The following is a 21878-nucleotide window of genomic DNA, read 5'->3' as shown; positions in this document are numbered from 1 at the left end:
CGCGGGCGCCATCCGGCGGCCAGAAGGGGCGCGGCAGCGGAGAGCGGCACCGCAACGCCCCGAGGCTGCGGAAGCCCCGGCTCCTCCACGCGGGCGGCGGGGAGACATTCTCTGCGGGGCGTAACTTTCTTCCTTCTCTTCTAACCTCCACATGAGGATATCTTTGCGCACAGATGAGGATACGCTTCAGTGATGTAATTAATGTCTATCCTGATTAAAAGCAGAACGCTGTGCTTAGCTCGCAATCCTATCTAATTCAACAGCAATCAGACAGATGTTATATGTTAAAGAAAATGTTTGCTAATCGATTAATTAATCTTTTCATTCTGGAATTTACACTGACACGCTTGCTCACCCACGCTTCCAAACCCAAACTCATACATTTAACTTGGGAGCAGAAAAGGACTGTCCACATTTCCACATGGATAAAACTTAGCATAGAATAAAAAATAGCAGACAGTTCAAAACTAAACCACCATTTGATAAATATTTGTTCACACTATTTATCCAGTACTTAAGAATAAGCTTAATGGAAATCAAAATCAACACAAAAATCCCTTCAAACAAAAATCAGTGTCACAAATATAATTCCATTATTATTCAGTATTATAAAAAGAAGTAAAGCTATCTCAGGTTGTTCCTCTCCTTGGCCAATAGTGTTGAATTCCCATTCTCACCGTCTAGGAAATAAAATTTCTTCAGAAATGAGCACTTCACTTCTTTCTAAACTTATGCCCGAAGCAGCTGGTCTGCCCAGTGAATGCAGGTCTGCACACCTGCTTGCCAGCTATCACAAGAGCTCCACAATCATGGGAAAAACAATTTCACTAATGATTTGATACTGAAATCTCCCAGTAAATAGCTCAGATTGAACAAATCATGCTATTTGATGGAAAGCGTACTCTGCAATTAAACAAACCTGGAGAAACAATGCCACTATTACTCTGGCATACTTCGTCAAAAACGAATTCTTCAGTAGTTCTACACACTACTTAGAGAGCAGTCACACTATAAATTACAGAAAACATTTCTAGTATTTATACAGTAGTGCTGTCTAAAGCCATTTTTATACTCCTTCTTCTGTAGCAGTCAGTCATTTACAGTCTCGATTCAGATTTAACACTGACCTTACTCTGAGCTGGAAGCATCTCACAACTGATACATTCCGTGCAAAAGGTTATAAATATCTTTGAAATGTTACAAAGCATGAGAAAAAAAAAGAAAAAGAAAAAGAAAAAGAAAAACGTTTGTGGCTGTCTTCATAGGATAAAGGAGCAGAAAAGGGCAAAAAACACTTTCAGCTTCTGTAGTTCGTCTTTAAAATATGGCTGTTAAACATAATACAGTCTGAGATCACAGTCAAGTTTATTTTACACAAATGCATGAGTTCAGACTCATGCAGATTCAGTTAGATACACATGCAGTGAGAGAGTTTAATAATATGTTTAAAACATATTTTTAATGTTTATTTATTTATTTTTATTTTGAATAGACAGTACTGCAGTTACCAGGTATCAGTGCTCTCTTCAGAGAATTAAAACATCCAAGGAGTTCTCCAAGTATTTTAAAATGCAGGAAGTCCCCCATACACTTCCTTCTCAAACCATTCCTTGCTCTAGTATTTGCTGAGTCTGCCTATGAGGTTGCAGAAAAAGTTTTGGTAACTCCGGCACAGTGGCAGAGCTTAAAACTAATAGGAAAATGTTGAGTGATAGGAAATTCAAAATATGCATTTTTATGGCATGAATCTTGCTAGATTTTTCTGATGTAATTTCCAATCAAAAACCAAACACAACAGAATCCCAAATAGTAGTACTGTGAAAGGAAGTACAACCATCTGAGTATCAATTTAATAATACATTTTGTAGCAGGCTTCTTAATTCATCTTTTGCTGAACACAGGCTTTCCTGTGTCCTGTATTTTTCACATCTTTGCAAACATTCCTATTCTCTCTGTATTTAACTTGCCTTAACGTGCTTTATACTGCTAAATTATTCTATATATATTCTCATATATTCTATATGAGAAGAAACAGAAACCAGAAGTTAAAATTATAGTCATAAACTGAAACCACATATTAAATCTTTAAATTGTATGTCTGCGCAATACACATAGAGGTGGGTTGTTTTTTTATTTTCCTCTCTAGGAAAGCACTACTGGTATGGAAGGAATTCAAGGAGTTTCATTTCTAGCAACTTAGAATACTAAGCATAAAAACACTTCAGCACAGTTCTCCGGTCTGCAACTGTAAGTTTAGAAGAGTGGTTTTGTTTTGCTTTTTCCCTGGACCCTTCCAAAGTCACAATAAATCTAGCAAAACTGGTCACACTGAAAAACAGATAGCCTTCTCTGATGTTGTTTGTGAAGACTTGAGTTCTACTGTCCAAAAAGGATAGCACAGAGTGACCATTTTTTGTCCTTGATGTCAGAGATTTCACTCAGACATGCTGGGAATAACAAATATTTTATTTGCAATAAAAATATCCCACCTCTTCCTAGAGATAAGCAGCAAATACCAGTGAAAGGGGAAGAACTGCCAAAGAAAAGCAAGGAAGAACAAGGAAGAATTTGCAAAGAGAATCTTAATGGTCATTGTCTTCAAATCTCTCTTACCAATGCAGATGAAGCAGTGTGAAACACTATCACACACTCAGCTTACTGAAATGCTATCAAAAAATAAGGGAAACAGAAACAACATCTCCTCCTCAAGAACAAATTCACACACACTCTTTCATCTCTTTTTCTCTCCGAGCTTATTACAATTACAACTCTATGTGATTAAAAAAAAAACAACAAAACAACTTTATTTACTGTCATTTACTGTACTGTTGTACAGAATGTCTTACCTAAGCCTGTATGAGTAAGTTCTTCAAACAGTGTCCAGTTGTGATCATCAATATAGTGGTTCTTCAATATCAACAGCTGACATACATCCCTGGCTGTTATATCACTTGGGATTTCCAGAGTTTTGCTACTGTCATCTTCACTGTACACTTTAATTACCTGAAATAAATTAAAAAAGCTGAAATATCCATAAATTTAATCTTCAGTTTAGAATCTACAGAATAGATTGGTCCATCCATTTTAAAAGAGTTGTAATGGACTGATAAATAATCTTTTATCAATGACATAGATGATGGCATCAAATGCAACCTCAGCACGTTTGCAGACAACACCAAGCTGAGCGGTGCAGTCAATACACTGGAGGGAAGGGAAGCCATCCAGAGGGACCTGGACAGGCGGGAGAAGTGGGCGCATGAGAACCTAATGAGGCTCAATAAGGCCAAATGCAAAGTATTGCTCTTGGGCCAGTCAATCCCAGGAGTTTATACACACTGGGCGAAGAACCTCTTGAGAGCAGCCCTGAGGAGGACTTCGGGGTCCTGGTGGACGAGAAGCTGGACATGAAACAGCAGTGTACGCTTGCAACACGGAAGGCCAACTGTGTTCTGGGCTGTATTAAAAAAGGAGTAGCCAGCAGGGAGAAGGAGATGACTGTCCCCCTCTACTCGGCTCTTTTGAGGCCCCATCTGCAGCACTGCGTCCAGGGAGCCTCCAGTACAGGAAGGACATGGAGCTCTTGGAGAGGGTGCAGAGGAGGGCCACTAAGATGATCAGAGGGCTGGAGCACCTCTCCTGTGAGGAAAGGTTGAGGGAACTGGGATTGTTTAGCTTGGAGAAGAGAAGGCTCCGGAGAGACATCATTGTGGCCTTCCAGTACTTGAAGGGAGCATATAAACAGGAGGGGGAACAGCTGTTTAAGAGGGTGGATAGTGATAGGACAAGGGGGAATGGTCTTAAACTGAGACAGGGGAGGTTTAGGTTGGATATTAGGAGGAAGTTTTTTACTCAGAGGGTGGTGTGACACAGAAACAGGTTGCCCAAGGAGGTTGTGGATGCCCCATCCCTGGAGGCATTCAAGGCCAGGCTGGATGTGGTTCTCGGCAGCCTGGTCTGGTGGTTGGTGACCCTGCACATAGGAGGGGATTGAAACTAGATGATCACTGTGGTCCTTTTCAACCCAGGCAATTCCATGATTCTGTGATAAACAGCATACTCTTACATAAACTAAAGAAGAAACCACAGAGGATAAGTAATGAAACTGAAGGACTCTACGAATGCAGAACTATGGAAGTTCAGAGCTAGTTAAGAGAACAGCAATTTGATTCAAGATGCTCACAGTTCTGTAGACAACAGAAATAGGACATGCTACAGAACTTCAAGTTGTCACTACAAGAACTGGAGGTATGAGTTTTTGGGTTTTTTTATTTTTTAATTGCACATATACACAGATATAGAACCAAAACCATCGACATGGGGAACAACTACCACATGGAGACCAGGAAAACAAAATGTTCTGAAAGATGTACATGCAAAAAACATAGTACAAGGTAGACAAATGTATTGGTTGCTTTTTTTTAATCTCAGTAGATTAGAAGTTTCTTTATTCTATTAAGAATGTTTGGTGCAGGAGGAGGGAAGGAGACAATACAAACTTTCATGACGTATCTTTGTCATTCTGACTATTAAATTTCAGTAAGAATTCAACATAGGTTCACATTTTATAGTCCTGAAGAGTTGGGTATCCACTAAGTTCCTGAAAAGGTGAATCTTGGGCTGAACCTTCTTATGCTTAGTTTGAAAACAATAGGATGAGGAAATCTTATTGCATACCAACTGCTGGAAAGAAGGCATGTTAATTTAGACATTGTTTGTTTTGTTTTGTTTCTCTGAAGGAAACTGAATCAGTGAATCAGATTAAGCAGATTATTCACTTTATCATGGAATGCGTATCTACTGAAATATGCTATATGTCCTACCTGAAATCCACTCAAAAAAACTAAAAACCTTTGAAAGCCTCTCATTAAGTCATAAATTCATTCTTTAAAGAAAAATGTTGCATGGCAGGATTAAATTCATTTCTTACTAAACTAATGTTCACTTCAAGTATCGAATGAACACTCAGCCACAAACTGCTGTCCTAACTTGTTACTGTAACTCCTTATCTGTTTAGTGCCAAAGTTGGTGGAAATATCAGCTGGGAGTTATAGCAGTACTTCCTGGCACTTGATTTCCTCCAACTAACGACAAAAATATCCCCCACCAAAAATTAATTTTAAAAAACTTAAATAGCAAAAAAACAGACCTGTTCACACATGCTGTCCTAACATCAGAACAAGAAAAGTGGACTCCATTTGAAAATCACTTACATATCAAAGAATGTTTTCTTACTCTCTTCACCTTACTCTTCTCCAAAAAACTGCTTTTCTTTATGTAATCACATATACAACAGTTCTGTTCAGACTTTGGCCCAGCACAGCAAATCAGCATGAAGTCCATGATGTTTTTCTTTAATACTTCAGCTAACAAACAGCTAACAGCTCAGGATTTCCACATGGGGTTCAGCCATCCTTCCTATGACACTGATGAAGTGGTGAAAATCTCTCTCTGATCATGAATTGACATCCTCAAAGCAGAGTCCTCTACAGAAAACAGTCAGACCTCAGAGAAAGTCAATCTAAAGTCACCACCAGCCTAAGCTACAGCCAAGTACTTACATTTAATAGAAAAGGCAAAAAGACCACACCAATATTAAATTAAGCATCAATAATAGCAAAACTACTGTGGCTGATGGCTATGATTGGTTTTATTTGTTTTGTAGGCTTTGGCAGCATTCCTTCCATTAAACAAGTTGGACTGGTAACAACACAGTCTGCTGGCAGCATGGCTTAACCCATACACAACAACTTACACCTCTATGCCAGACACACAAAAATTGTGGTCTGCTGATAAGGATAAATCGGCATGAAGTATATAAATTCCTGCAGTATTTACAAGAATTCAGAAGTATGGCTGAGTACACTGTGAATCGGGTGGTGGGCAGTACAGCTGAGTAGACAAAACAGCCTCCCAGACTAAAGCATGTCCTACTCTGGAAAGTACGAAAGGGCAGGGACAGCTTCATTAGTCTCTCTGATAAATCTGGGTCAGGATGAATCTAAAGAAATTTCTAGTCTAAAGCGCCAGAAAGGAATGACACTATGGAAGGGGAAAATAAGACCAAAGTGACTTTCTATGTATTTCTCCACATGCTTTCATTTATGCCAGGATGAGAAACCACTGGCTAAGGAAACTGCCAGTACACACCAGCAACTACGGTTTTCTCCTGTACTCATCAAGTTAGGTGTTGGGCTTGTTTTACAGCAAGAGCACGTACAGCCCATGCTGAGGCCCTTGATGGATGATTTTTAGAGAAACTCTTTCTAAAAGGGTTAAGAGTAGCAGTGCAGATGACTAGATTCTTATTGCTGGAGAAATAGAAAGACTTTTTAAAATGCTGAAGGCAGCAACACAAGTCATGATAATGAGGTGCCTGCAGCCATTCAGCTGGGGGAAAGGAAAGCCTTGGAGGTGGCCTTGGACTATAGCAGCACAGCTAAAACAAAATAAAATAACAACAAAATAGAAGAGTTTGTATTCTCTGAGAGTTTTCTCACTTAAGTTTCTCAGTATAGGGATATAAATCCTGTGCAAGTCTTGGACAACTGATCACCTCAGCTCATAGCTATGACATGTGCTGTGTTGTAAAATACATGCTTTGCAATTTTTTCCTTCCTTGCAAAGGATTCAAATGTATTAGGAGACAACAGACAGGCAGTTACCTGAAAGACCCATCTGAACTTTTTTTTTACAGTTTTAGTTTAATGAATTGAATGTGATGGTGTAAATCTCATCATTTAGAGTAACCTTCGAGGGATTTTAACTAGAAAAAGTTACTCAATCCACATTTTCTGCTGTGTCAAGTGTAAGATTTGCTGGGAATGTACTTGTTCCAAAGGAAGTGAAACACATGAAAAAGGTTCAAATCAACTTCCCGTTCTTCCTTGCAAACTTACATACATCTCTTCCAAAAAGTAGATCATTAAAGTCTTAAAAGACTGTGCTAGAGATGCAATTATGTTAACCTCCTATAAAGATAAGAATGCTTGAGTGGGTACTTCTTTATTTTTATTACCAGTTATCATTATACAATAGGTTAGCCAGTCATCCTCTCTCTCTTTCTTCTTTTCCCTGAATTTTTTCTCAGAAAGTAGCACACAGGAAAAGAGCTGCTATTTGAGAGCAAGTTAATATTACCATTGTCATTACCATGCACTCTAAAGCTTACTCCTAATACCAGCTATCGAATTTGCTTCGACTATAACTATTAGCAGACTGCAAGAAAAAAAGAGGCTGCCTCAGTCATGCTCAAATTGTCTTTCCTGTCTAATTCATAAACACAGTGATTTTAGCCCTTCCCAAAGGCTAGGAAAAAAAAAAAGCCACTAACAGTAAGCAGCCCCATGATCTTCTTAAAAAAGGAAAACAAAAATCTGGGCAGGACAAGCATCAATAATTTTCACTGCCTGCAGAACTAGGCGAGGAGGTACAACTTTCCTATGCATCTTCTTTCCATTTTTCAATATTTTAAAAGTCAGTCGAATTCCCAGAAGTATGTGCAATTCATATTTAATTTCTCCAAATATTCTATTGCTAAGAAATCTTGCTTCAAAATAAAACATATTATTCTTTTTTACTCATCGTCTTAACTCAAAATGTAGAATAAATGTTTCAAAATTGAACTTATGATTTAACAAAGAAGAGGGAAAGAAGACACTGTTGTAGTAGAAAATCAAAAGAAAAAAAAAATAATCAGAAACTGCTTAAAAGAAAGAGGTAGAATAAAAAGGCATATAAAGCAATCAGTGTGGAATGACCAAAAAAAGGCTGGACTCTAATCTCTCAAGTTTTCTTCCACACTGAACCAACTTTCCACTACAATAATTAAATAATGTGTTGCATAAACTTTTAAGACAGAGTGTCCAAGTCTGATTCTTCAAAATTTTCAAGCCATCTGTTCTGGAAGTTCCAGTCTGCAGAAATGACATAAACATATGGAAAGACCATACCCTATATTGAGCAGTTTCAAATTTCAAACTCTATGTCCTGACGTGTGAAAAAGGCTAGGTAGATCCAACAGAAAAAGAAACGTAGAACACATGGAGTCTGCATTTGGGTGCCTTCATCAAATGACCTGACAGTTACAGGACTCTGATCACTCCTCGATAGCCATTAAGACAATGGATGGTCAAATATCAAGCCACTTTTATAAATAAAGACACAAGTATCTAATTTGAGCTTGTAATTTTTACATTTTTCCCCCATAAATAAGTAATTGTATATTTTATACTTACATAAAAAATTTCACTCAAATTTATATAAAATGCACGGTTATTGTATGCAAAATCAGGGGTCTTATCATCCAGGGTGCTGGATTTCCCCAGAGTTCCTACTAACTTCTGTCAGGCTATTTGCCTGAAACATTTGCTCTCCATCCGCTAACCTTCCCCCCCTGCTAGATAATATTTTTGTTTGGTTTGGTTTTTTTTGTTTCTCCCACTTATTTATCTTGGCAGAAGGCAGGGGAATTTGAAGTTCATCTGAACTAGAAAGGAAGCACTAGGAAACTTCTAGCATCTTAAACTATTTTATGACTTCTAGCAGTAGGTTTTTAGAGACCCTCCTTTTAAGACAACCAAGAAATTTTGAATTCATTGAAGTACTTAAGGACAGATTAACTCATAACTAGCTAGAAAGAAAAAAAGGAAAAAAAAGGAAAAAAAAAAGTTTGTGGTAAAGTTAACTACATAAAAGCAAGGCTTTCCTCTCAAGTATCCCAGCATGCAGTTAAAAAGCCAGTGTCCAGCATTCGTCCAAAAGGAGAATTTCTAGGATAAAAGGATTCTTACAGTTTGCAGAAATCTACATCTGCCATTTAAAAAAAAATTATGAAAAAATGCACAGCTATAAGATGTAGCTGCCTGTTGCAAAGCAATTATTTTCTCTCTTGCTGCAAAAACCTTCAAAAATTTGTCCTGTAAGTGTCCCTGTGAGGAAGAGACACATAGAAATGAAGCACAGACAAAACAGACAGAGAATTCATTAGTATTTTAGGCATGCATATCTAAAATTATGGTCTTCAAGCTTGTGATCTCTCTTCTGAAGGATTGTTCAGAATGCACTGCATGATTTCTGTGCAGACCAATAACTGTGTACTGGGAAGGCAGGAATTGTCACTCAGTGACTAAGCATAATTACCTGCAAGCTTGTACGCAGAAGACACATCTGAAATCTAGTATGTTACCCACAAACAAAGTCATGTGAAACACTGGTCACATGGAATCCAGACATCATACTTGAAGCAGATTATAGCTTCAAAAGGCAGAAAAACATATAGATAGTAGCATAGATTATACAAACATAACATTTATACCTCTATCATGCATGGACTCCCTATATTTCTACCAACTTTAGGGAGGAAAACTTTGAGATACTGCCAGCAACATTTTCTATTCTGTAGCTCTGAAGTTCTGAAATGCCTTGCTTTTTTCTTGAGACATACAACAGAAATACGATAAAAAAAACAGACAAGGCAGAAAGATTGGACGCTTTAGAAGAAACATGAAATGAAAATGCCACCTTTTACAATAGCACTATCAGAAGTTTTAAAGGGAAGTTGAGCACTTTGTACAACATAAGACATACAGTGAAGACTTGGGAGAACCACCTAAAGACACTGAAGGTAAATCAAGACTCCAGATACAGAAAACAAGGACAGTAAATACCAAAAAAGGAAGCAGTCACCTAAAGGAGAGGGGATCTGTTCTAACATGTGAATAAAAATAAACTTTCTACACATTTATCTGTTACTGAGTAAGCTACAGTCCCAAAAGTTGTAAAAGATTAATAATCAGCCGTATCTCTGTCTAGCAATGTGACCACTGTGCCAAGAAAGGAAGAGTAGTCCAGGAAAATTGCCTGGTTTTCCTATCACAATGTAAAACACATGAAATATTTCCGAGATCTATTGAACAACTATTCTGTTCAATACTGAGTTATTAATTAATTAATTAAGACACCACCACCAAACACATAACCTTTTAAGTACTAATGTGATAAAGTAACAAAAAATATTTGAGATTTCCAGTAGGCAAAAAAGTGCCAATACTAAGTTTTAAAATATTCATTTTTCATCTGGGTTTCAGCAAGTCATTATTAGTCCTTCAGTTTCCTTGTAGTATATGGGACATGGGAAATTAAATGTGTTTCTGTACAGCAGAGTAACAGATTGAACTCATTAAGATTTGTAAAGCATTTACACTTCCTCATGACTACTGCCTTAGATGTGTAAATATGTTGTATTATATAAAAAAAAAGGTTAAATTATGCAGATCTTCAAATTATAATAAGCTATGTACAGAAATATGCCAGCAATGTTCATTCAAACAAAGTTATGACAATCGCATTACGATGTTAGAAAAAATAACGGAATGAGGACAATGTTGACTTGCAATCATCTAAAGACAACGCCAGTGAAACAGAAGAGAAACAATGTTTGAAAGACAACAATCAAGTCAAAATAGTAATATCATTATTTAATCCTGAAGTTTATACATACACTTCTTTAGAAGTAAAACCAGCTATAAATAGCAATAAAAGCTACAAAATATTTGAGATTTCCATATAAAATTGATCAAAAGGGAAGACCTAGAGAAAGCAGCTTCCACACTTTGGACAATTAACTCATAGTACAGCTATTTTTAGAGCAAACAAGTGATATTCTTAAACTACGGTTGGATGGTGCTTTGCTCAGTTGCTATAATTAGACCATTAAATACCAAAAATTACATTGTAAAGTTCATCATACTTTAAATAGGAACTACAGTAATAAATAACATGCAGATTAAACACTGAAAGTGAAACCACAATCAGCTATCACCACAATAAACAAAGAGTAGCAAATGCCAAGGAATCTACTAAAAAAAATGTAATAAAGTCCTTAAAAATGCACAAATTTATATAGAAAGTGGACAAGGCATACAGGACAATTTATTTAAATAAAGAATCTCAAATTATCAGGTTTTCACACTATGGATACCCCAAAGAAAAGCAGCTAAAAAAGCATTTCAAGTACAGCTTGTAAAGTGCATACAAATAATTAGGAGTTGTGAGGGAATTTAAACAACATGGATAAAAATAAATAATAAAGTTCCATGGAATAGCATTACATTATTGAGCAATGCTCAATGTGTACGTTAACATTTAACACGGAATCATCTGAAAATACTCCTAGTCATGAGAAAGGCTAAAGTTTCCTTGCTCCTGTTCCTCTATGTACCACTTATTTACAATCAGCTAATAAAATGTATATCCCTTTTCAACCTAAGTGAGTGGTACATACGGATCTCTGGCTATTTTAAACCAGTACATAGATATGTAGATCTTGATTATGGAGTTTTACACTATCTTATCTTTTATCCTATCTTATCCACTAAAAATATATGAGGGCAACTCCAAAAGCAATGTATCCTGTTTCATTATGGTGGCCCACAGTCCGAGAGGTAAATGTTGATAGCATGGCAGTAGAGGTTGAACTTTTCCACCAATATTCTGTTACACTTCATTGCCATATGACAGATGGCAGCGGAGGGGCAGTCTGACAAAATGGTTTCTAACGTGGACTTCCGTGAAACAAAGGTGTGTCACTGAATTGTTCCATGTGGAATAAATGGCACCCATTAACATTCACTAATGCTTGTTGAATGCTTATGGAGACCAAACAGTGAATGTGAGTGCAGCGAACTGGTGAGCAGTACATTTCAGCAGTGGCAACTGAGAGTCACCTCTACTGGTGCAGGGTTTTATGACTGTGGCATACAGGCTCTTGCTCGTCACTGATGAAAATACATATCTACTGGTGATGACTATGCTGAAAAAGAGTGTTTCGTAGCTGAGAATTTGTTCTATTAAATCGTGTTATTGAGCACTTTCAATCTGTTATAGTTTCCATGGAAATAAATAGGAGGCATTACTTTTAGCTTGACCTACATAAGCAAATGAAGACAATACAGTGAAACTTGAGCAGAATTCTCTAACCAAGGGGAACTAATTTTAAAATTCAGTGGAGAACATGACATAATCTAGCCTTAGAACACATACATTTGTAAGCAAGCTATCGTCCCCTAAACTTATGCAACACAACATCTGAATGTCAAAATCCCCATGCTCCTTTATATGGTTATGTCCAAACAACACAGTTCACAATACAAACATTAAGTTATTTAGGCCAAATGTACATGTTCCATGCCCTGTTATCCTCCTTGGGAGCTACCAACATTTCTTCCAAAATACATAGACAAGCGCTAAACTAACTAGCAAGGCACAAAACTCATCTTGCTAGTGGCTGTAAGTTTCGTATTTTTCCCTGGAAATCAAGTCCTTCATCACAAATGTTGAAAAGCTCTATGGGTCACTTTAAAGAGTAATATTCATACTGGACTTGATTATTGCATAGGGGTTAATAAGAGTGTACTTTTGAGCGTATTTTTCTTCATTAAAACTTAATTTAGTGCTAATGAAATATGTTAGACAAGTGGAGATGAACAGCTTGTAAGTCCTACTAGTAAACTTGTGCTATTTAACATCTTCAGTCCTTTCCTTCCACACTGACTCCTAAGTTTTCATTTTATATATTATAATAATTCACAGGTTTATATTTTACTGTTACTTTACAATAACAAATCTTAAAACACAATTATCATATGCTGATAGACAAATACCCAGTTATACGAACAGAAATACTAAAAGAACAGTTAGATGAAGGGTGGACTATTTGATGGATAAACAATTGGTTCGATTGTCACAGCTAGGGCTGTATCTAGGTGAAGGTCAGTGATGAGATGCCCCCAGGAGTCCATCCTCAGACAGGTGCCACTCAAAATCTTTATATTTAATAATAATATAAATAATAATATAAATCATGGGATCAAGTGCACTCTCAGTAAATAGTGGTGAAGTTAATACCACAGAAGGAACGGACACCATCCAAAGGGACCTGACAAGCTTGAGAAGTAGGCCCACATGAACCTAATGAGGTTCAACAATGTCAAGTGCAAGGTGTTGCACTTGAGCTATGGCAAAACCAGATATATGTATGGACTGGGAGAAGAACTCACTAAGAGGAGCCATGTGAAAAGGGATCTCATGGATGAAAAGCACTACATTAGCAAGCAGTGTGCACTCACAGCTCAGAAGGCCAAATGCATTCTGGGCTGCATCAAAAGAGAGGTGGCCTGCAAGATGAGGGAGGTGCTTGTCCCTATCTACTCCGCCCTTCTGAGGTCCCACTCAGAGTACTGCATCCAGATCTGGGATCCCCAAAACAAGAAAAATGTGAAACTGTTGGAGCAGGTCTAGAGAAGAGCCATGAAGATTATCAGAGGGCTGGAGCACTTCTCTTATGAAGAAAGGCTGATGGAGCTAAGCTTGTTCAGCCTGGAGAAAAGACAGCTCCAGAGAGACCTCACTGCAGCCTTCTAGTACCTGAATGGAGCCTATAATCAGGAGCGAGACAGACTTTTTACACAGTCTAATAGTGACAAGACAAAGAGAATGGTTAAAAACTAAAATAAGGGAGATTTAGATAAGGAGGAAATTAGAGTGTGGTGAGGTGCTAGAACAGATTGCCCAGAGAAGTTGTAGATGTCGCATTCCTGGAGGTGTTCAAGACCAGGTTGCATGAAACCCTGGGCAACCTGATCTAGTGTCTGATTTAGAGGATGGCAAATCTGTCCATGATATGGGAGTTGGAACTAGATGATCTTTAAAGGTCTCTTCCAGTGTAAGCCATTTTGTGATTTTATTAGAAAAAGTGATGGAAGATCATACTACAGGATTCCAAGAATCTGACTTGAAGGAGGAACTTCAGTAATTCTTTTTTTTTAAAAAAAAAGTCTTAAAAATGGTGAATGAGCAGAAAATAAAAATGGTTCTCAGTACACCAGTGTGCATTATTCCCCAAATTAGAAACATGACAGAAGTTATCTACAAACCACTACATTTTCCAAAGAAGTCATGTATGAAGATTGAAGGAGAAAGGATTTTTAGTGTCTAGCCACTGAAATAAACTCATGGATTTTGTTTTCTGTGCACTACAAAGTTAAGGGCAGAAATTTATCAGTCTTATGTTTGAATAGCTTGTCCCTTTTTGTGTCAAAGCATTAACATTATTTAAAAGAGGCTTTCTGTATTTAATAATGTAGTTTGTCTAACGTATCCTTCACTTGTCAGAGATAAATAGAATGCTGTGTTCCAGCACAAGAGAAAGAAAATCTGTTACTGCCGCGTTCTGGCTGCACTATGTGTTTCTGAAGAGATACAAGCTATAAAAAGAAGTACCTATTGTTTCTACCAGGGTTTTCATTCTATGTTGCTGGTTTCTTAGCAGAACACTTCTCTTGATGAAGCAGAGAAAGACTAAGTCTCTAAATAACACCAAGTTTTACCAAATAACCCAAGTTACTACAGGAACACAGACAAGACGGGGAGCACCTGGGCACGGAATTTAGGCTCTGTAATTACAGGTAGCAACTTAATAGTTATCTAGTGCAAAAGAGAGTCACTAAAATGAGTGGAACAGAAAGATTGTTTTAAGTGGATGATGTAGTAATAGAGACTAATCATTTCATAAATTCTATGTATTTTGATATTTCCCTCTAGCAACTTGTTCTGAAAGGAAAACGAGGTGTAAAGATTGAACATTCTTCACTCATACAAGAAAACTGTGAATGCACCTATAAATTTCTCATCTCTTCGTATGCTGTGATAACCTAGATCCAGACGTTTTCTGGACTGTCTAGCTGTTTTTATTCTTCACTATTCATAAGCCATATTCCTATCATCATAAACGTATGTAGTTTATTTGTGTTACAACCTTTCTAAAAGTCTTATCAAATGGGATATTCAAAAGTTTGGTGTCAGACACCAATCCAACAAGAGTCAGAAATCAGTATGACCACATGAAGAAAAATATCAAGAGTTTGTTTATGCAATTCATGGATAATTTGAGATGTCGCTATGTCTAGCTGTTAAGCTAGTACAATACAAGCGAAGGGCTCCGACTGATATTCAGTCCAGCCACTGTTCAATTGCTATCTCTTGGAGAAGGGAATTGTTTAAAAAAAAAAAAAAAAGCAGAGTAAGTGGTCTAAGTATGATGTCATGTTAGGGTAAAGGTTGGAGGTGGAACAAGAATGATGAAAAAGACTGCAAAGAAAGCAAATATGCTGAGCATCAGGGAAAGAGGATTCTAGTAGGAAATAAAGGAAGAGCACTGAGGATGTCAGCTGAATGCCTCTCAGTTTTTTGTAAGAATATTAGTGGTGACAAAAGGAAAAGGTATCAGCAATTAAACAAACCCTACATATGGGAAAGAAAGGCACCACAGATGATTCCCCAAGTTATTTATGATGTCCAAGCAGATGTATTCATAGAGCTGCAAGTCAGCAGTCCAAGACCTGCTAAAGATTATGACCTGCCAGAGAGAGGAGATAAATATGTTACTAGGCAGAATGTAAATGAGGAGTAAGACACCTCATCTCTTTAAGCCTTCATGAATTCAGAGCCTCAGGTCCAGCAAAACACCCACTTCTTAAGCAAACAACAAAAAAACTTAGCAAGTCAGGCTCAAGAAGCTAGATACGTATTTTTTAAAAGTCTGACTTGCCTTGCTTTGTGCTGTTCCTTAGGCCCCCAATATGCACTGTACTGTACCAGAATAAATCTCTTCTCATGCAACAACTTCAAGCTATGGAAAACAAGTTGCCCTGAAATACATAATCATAAATAAAAGACTGAAAGCAGCTTACTAAATGCAACTATGAAAAAAAAGATTTTGGAATACAATACCAAGTGTTAGAGACTAAGATGGATTGGAGCCAAGATAAAATCTTCAGTATTACAATAGATTTACATTGGTTAAAAAGCTTTGATCATATAATCAGAACTTCTGTTTTAAGTCATGGCATTTTGTCGGAATGGGTCTTCCCTCTGTTCCTGACCCAAAGAAGAAGTGAGGTTTAGTGGGGCATGGCAGTACGTATAGTAACACCATGGAAATGATAAGGGGCTTGCATCTGAGTAACTCCCTAATGAAAGGTGATACATTTTCTTTGTACGAATTCGTAGGTCTCCATTTTATCAAAAGTAAATAAAATCTTCTAATTTTTCAGGCCCTTGCTTATGTATCAAAGCATACTACAAGTCTCACACAAAAGGCACGTAAGTATGTGAAATTTGATTTTAAACACAGAATTTCACCAGCACCAGTTTCTCCCTTCATACAAAGCAACGTAGCATAATAAGTAAGGGATTTACTACAAGTTGAAGTAACTATTTAGCAACACTCATGATATTCTTCAAGGCTTGATAACAGTCTGAACGTTAAGTTCTGACTTCTTGAAGCCTAATTTATCCAAAAGGAGATTAAAGTACTACAGCTAGAAAATGGCCAAGCACTTTTTTCAACTGATGAAAAAGCTGCTTTTTTCCAAAGGATTTCTGCCAGCAGAAAAGGATTTTGAGCAGAGTAGGGCACTAAACAAAGCCAAATTTCCTTGGTTACTCTATGAAGGTTGCTAGATGCTCAAAGAAGGCAAGAAGAAAAAAACACATAGCAATGATCTGTTCAAAAAATGAAGAGAGAAGGAAGACAGAGTGCAACATTAATTGTGCACTAAACCTTGTCAAACTATACAAGGGACAAGTAATGACCAAGTACATTAAGCTACTGAGTTTTTAAAAGACTTTCTAAAAACCTCTGCACAGTCATTACTCACTCTCATACACACACATGCAAAACATCCCCACTACCTTTCATGGCAACTACACAACAAAATGCTATACATTTTAAGTTCCAAGATAATTGACAGTTTCATACACAAAATATTATATAAAATTAGACTGCTTATAGAGACTGGAACAACACAGGACAGAATAAAAAAAATCTCACTTCCCCCACCTCCATATAATTAGTGTAATTTTGATTTTATTTATATGCTGTGAGATCATTTTGATACACAATAAAAATGGTAGGAAACTATATTGGTTTCATGTTTGTAGAAGCATTTAGTATGATAGGTCAAGTGGTATATGGGTGCCATACCAGAATCCATCTTCAGATGACTGAGTATAAAGAGTAGAGTACTGGATCAAGATGATTTTGGCTAAAATCCTCCTTACAGAAGAAAAAAGTCCTGCATTATCTTCCTCCTAAGGGGGTCCTTTCAGTAGCTCTTCCCTAAATATTTCCTGAACCTAACCAAACCTCTTCCACAAAGTGAAAATGCAAGACTGCCACCCTCCTTCTTCCCTACCATCCACAAACAATCTCTACAGTAATGTCAACCTCCACCATGAGCAGATAACTTAAAATCTGCAAGTACAGTAAGGAAGATGACTGAATTGTAGGCAATTCATCCATTCATAGCTAACACGATATTTGTTTACTCCATCAAACAAGTCTGTGAGGCAATAAGTTTCCCTGGAGACTTTCAAGATGAAGCTGGATAAGGCCCTGAGCAGCCTGATGGAGCTGTGGTGTCCCTGTTCACTGCAGGGGAGTTGGACTAGATGGCCCTCAGAGATCCTTTCCAACTCTAAGGATTCTATGATTCTGTGATTCTAAGTAGACACCTGTACAAATAGTTTCACAAAGTTTTTAATATTTTCAAGAGGAAGCAGGAATTCCAGGTCTCCCCAAATAAAATGCAGCCTATTTCTCATATTTCTCATGGGTTTTCAAATCACTGCAGGATGTTGCTCTTCGTCTTATTATATTGTACAAAAGGCCAAGAGGGCATGGTTGGTGTTTATATATCTTTAAATGACTATTTTTCAAACTGTCCTTATAAAGAGATGCTTAATACATGAATGCTTTGTCTGTTTCCAGATTTCTGTAAAAGGTATCCATTTAATGACACCATTATCATGTCACTTAAATTGCCTTTATGTAAGATTTCCAGATTAGCACATTGGCCTTTCATCAAGAGGAACCCAAATGCAAAACTGAAAAACTACTCTCGCACTCTTAGCCTTGCAGACAGACACTGCTAATTCTCAATACAATTTGGCTTAGGTAACCATTCATACTTGATGGGAGGTGTGCATGTTGATTACAGAGGTATAGAAATTCAGTCCAGAAAAAAATAGCTGGAATAAAGATCCAAAAGCATCTTGAAAATTGCTCAAATCCAGCATGCAATCTAAAATATATTTTCCTTTTCTAATCATTCTTTTAATACTCAATTTATTCTTCTAATCATTCAATCTAATATTTCTTTCAAAAGAACTATTTCTTCCATTTAAGAGAAACAATGTAATCTCTTCAAGGATCATTGGAAAATATTCAGCGGGGGTACACAGTACCTGCTTCACACTGTGTGACAGTGTTCTACAAAGTTCCCAGCTGCTGTGAAAAAAAACCATAACTCTGTTCTTATACTTTGCATCCAGCATCAGGTGTATAAGTACTCTTCTATTTCTCTACATATATAGCACTTCTGCAGATGTTTGTCTTTAATAAATAACTGGTTTGTAACAGGCTGTAAAACAATGTGCTGAAAACATTATGATCTTTTACATATAATGTCTTAAAAACATTTTTAGAGGAGAACAAAGTTATCCACAAAAAAAAAAGATTAAAGAAAACATTTAACTGTGTTGGATTAATTATATGTCTAGTTTAGTCCATATACTCACTATAAATCTGGTTATAATAATATTCAATATGCATAATTCCCCATGCTTTTTAATCAAGTCATTTTTCTGTCTGCGCTAAAAGATTCTTGGAATCTAAATGAGGCTCTGTAGCTTTAGTTAAAAATATATTATTTGAGAAAAAAGAAACCCATACCAACTGTGATAAGTACTTCCTATCAAATTTTAAAATAGAAAGTATGAAAAAAAAATTGGACAAAGCATATTACTTATTTGGAATGAAAATGAGGAAAAAACATTTATTCAGTAAAGTGGTAGAACAGCCATACTGTCACATTAATAATGAAAAATATCACCTTTTGTGAAGGAGAAAAAAAAATAATTGCCAGAACCATAATTAAACAAGAGTTCTTACACAAACATTCATGCCTAAATGAAAGCAATAATAATTTTGAATGATCAGTAGACTAAAATAGTATTTTATGAATTAATGCTGAAGTTTCTCACAACTATGCAGTGCTAACATAACATTTCCAGACTGCCTATTACCAGGTACTTTTGCATCATAAAAAACAGAAGTTGTAGTACTTTCAGTAAAAGATGATCAATTTCAGTTAACAGAAATACTATTTAAAGGGAGAATTCAGCACAATCAACGTGAAGATCCTATGTATTAGGATAAGAGATTATGACTGAATTAGATCTCTACGTTTCTCATGTTCATGATAAACGTATTTACACACATACACACATATTACCCTTACAAGCAAGGCTCTTTCTTGCCTGTTGCCTGCTTTCCTTTCTTCCCTGTAGTATTTCTTCTCCAGAAATTAAATTAGTGCTACAGAAATAACAAAAAGAATCTTCTGAATAGAGAGAAGAGACATTTACGAAGAATTCTATAGACAAAGATATAAACATCACAGCAAATCAGGTCACAAATTTGGCATACAATGAGCTCTCAGTGAGCATACAGATCTCTCAGAACTTTTGCAGCTGTGCAATCCAATAGCTACCCACCTAATACAACATCCTGTGCTGCTTCCTTCTCCCACCTCCATAATCTTTATTTTGGGCTTGCAAAGTGCACAGAAAAAGAGAAGTAAAGCCAATAATTACTGACTGCTAATTTAACATTAGTGTGAAAATATTTGTTTTAAAATCAGAGAGAATGCACAGAAAACTTAGTCGCTGTACCTTAGTAAAGAAAAGAAAAATCCTTAAGATTTTTGCTCTCAAAAGCAAAAAAATGAAAATATACAATACAGTTACAACTGAGTGTCCTAGCCTTCCGAATGTTAAATTGAGCAAAGTTACACACCTCTTCCCTCCCACACAGCACCATACGCATCTCTGAGCATACCAGAGGAGTCCAATACAACCCGCCAGTACAATACTTCAAGAACAAAGACCTTCAGCTCCGAACATACTGATAGCCCTATAACAACTGGAAATAAAACAATTAAGACAACTGAAGATTTGAGACAGGGACAGGGGCGCTGGGAGGCAGGGAAAAAGGAAGTGAAGGGAACCACAGGACTGGGAGAATGAGTGCTGAAAAGTCAAACTTCAAATAAATTTTTTTAAATATTTTTTTTGGTAGAGTCTAACAGGTGTACATCCTGCACATGTCTGAACCTGAAAAGTAGTTTATGATCATGTAATTAAGATAGTAGTATAACCTAATCTTTTCAAAACAAAGATGCTAAGACTGTGTTCCCACAGGCTTCCCTTGCAACCCAAAAAATAAAGTAATCAGACAGACTAACATAAATCCTAAATCAGTAAGAGCTATGCATTCATATACTGCTCCAGACTCACTGGACTCAAGCCATAAGAAGTATATGCTGCATCCTGTGTGAATTGCTTAAGAGTACCATTTAATACCATAGCAATATTTCAGTGAAATTTCATTCCTCACACCACTGGTATATTAAATGCCTCTGAGTAACAGAAGAGTCTATTAACAGTGATCTGGACACATTATGCAGCAACGAACTTAAGAAAGATATCTACGTGTTAACAAAATAAATCAAACTAACAAATGACTTATAGTTAGTCTGAACTAACTTTCTAGAAGTTAATATAACTGGCTTAGTGGTGACATATATTTCCATAGTTGATGTGTATTTTTACCATTACAGTTATTGTCAATGCACTGAATTACTCTGGGCAAACCTAGTGCACACAGCCAAAAAGATTTTATATTGTTTCCACATTTGAGCAAGATTAAAACAAAACAAAACAAACAAACAGAAAAAAAAACCCACACACACAAAAAAGTGGTTACTACAAAACACAATACAGTGTTACCTTGATTCCCAGAGTACGTGATGAACCATACATCAGTAAGATGCTAGCCAGAAAAGGTGGAAAAGAAGCATGTTGCATTTAAAGCTGATCCAAAGCCTATATGAGCGGACTCCAATCAGCTTTTGCTGAGATAACTACCATAGCATATTAGAGAGGCTTATTTCAATATTCTGAAATGCAGTTGACACATTACATTTAAAAATTATATAAGGATGTGATCAAAATAAATTTCTTTCATAAAGAAATTGTAATTGTAACAGAGAAAAAAAAAGCCAGTAACAAATATACATAAATATGCCTATATGTACACACAAAAATATTTTAAGTAATGAAATTAAAAAATCTGCATTTATCAGAGAACAAAAATTCTTACTACACAAGAAAAATAAAATAAGATAAAAATTAACTATAAGCATATTTATTTAAAACAAGTTAATTTACTATAAGCAAATGCAATATCAACCCATACTAAAGAGAGTTATAAGATTGATTTAAATGCCATACCCGTTTCTGCAGAGTTATTGGCATTACTGCAGGCAACGTCACTCTTCTTGAAGACAAACTCATGTCTGCTTTTCTTAGAACTTGACAACCTTCACTCAGGTGATAACATGAAACAGAACAAAATACTTTGCAATATTCCTTGAAGTCTAAATTCTCATCACCCCAATCCTGTAGAGTCAGTGCAAAGAACAGAGTAAGGATGCAGTTAATGCCCCTCTGTTTATGCAAATCCAGTCCTACACAAAGGCACTTATGTAAGGCCCTGGGGTAGGACTAACCAGAAATCAACCAACCAAAGAGCTTGAAAACTTGTCTTCTGGCCTTGGGAAGGCTCACACTGATATCTCTGTCTATGAAAACAAGCAGAACAGCACGCATTTTTATCACTCAGAATCCTGTTTTTATTCCCCTAACAACAACAGCAACAAAAATACTCAAAACTAAACCATTAATAATAACAATAATTA

At 36.6% G+C, this 21878-nt stretch overlaps 1 protein-coding gene across 1 annotated transcript; it reads right to left on the bottom strand.

The window, feature by feature from the left end:
- Window positions 1-2802: 2802 nt before the first annotated feature.
- Window positions 2803-21741, bottom strand: LOC109368555 (growth factor receptor-bound protein 14-like). The gene is made up of 2 exons (XM_019617144.2): window positions 21412-21741; window positions 2803-3003 (listed from the first exon to the last, which is right to left on the bottom strand). The coding sequence occupies exons 1-2, from the start codon at window positions 21472-21474 to the stop codon at window positions 2818-2820; spliced, it is 249 nt and encodes an 82-aa protein (XP_019472689.1). The 5' UTR covers window positions 21475-21741; the 3' UTR covers window positions 2803-2817.
- Between the last annotated feature and the right edge of the window lie 137 nt (window positions 21742-21878).

Source organism: Meleagris gallopavo, chromosome 7 (genome assembly GCF_000146605.3).
Source record: "Meleagris gallopavo isolate NT-WF06-2002-E0010 breed Aviagen turkey brand Nicholas breeding stock chromosome 7, Turkey_5.1, whole genome shotgun sequence".
NCBI classification, from domain to species: Eukaryota; Metazoa; Chordata; class Aves; order Galliformes; family Phasianidae; genus Meleagris; species Meleagris gallopavo.
Note: the sequence above shows the minus strand (reverse complement) of the source record. Positions and strands in the feature narration are given on the sequence as shown.

Bases quoted from the DNA above. Each gene is read 5' to 3' on its own strand.
- LOC109368555 (XM_019617144.2), bottom strand. From the start codon at position 21,474: ATGAGTTTGTCTTCAAGAAGAGTGACGTTGCCTGCAGTAATGCCAATA. The intron at 3,004-21,411 runs GTATGGCATTTA...AATTTATTTCAG, and splicing joins CAATAACTCTGCAGAAACGG to GTAATTAAAGTGTACAGTGA.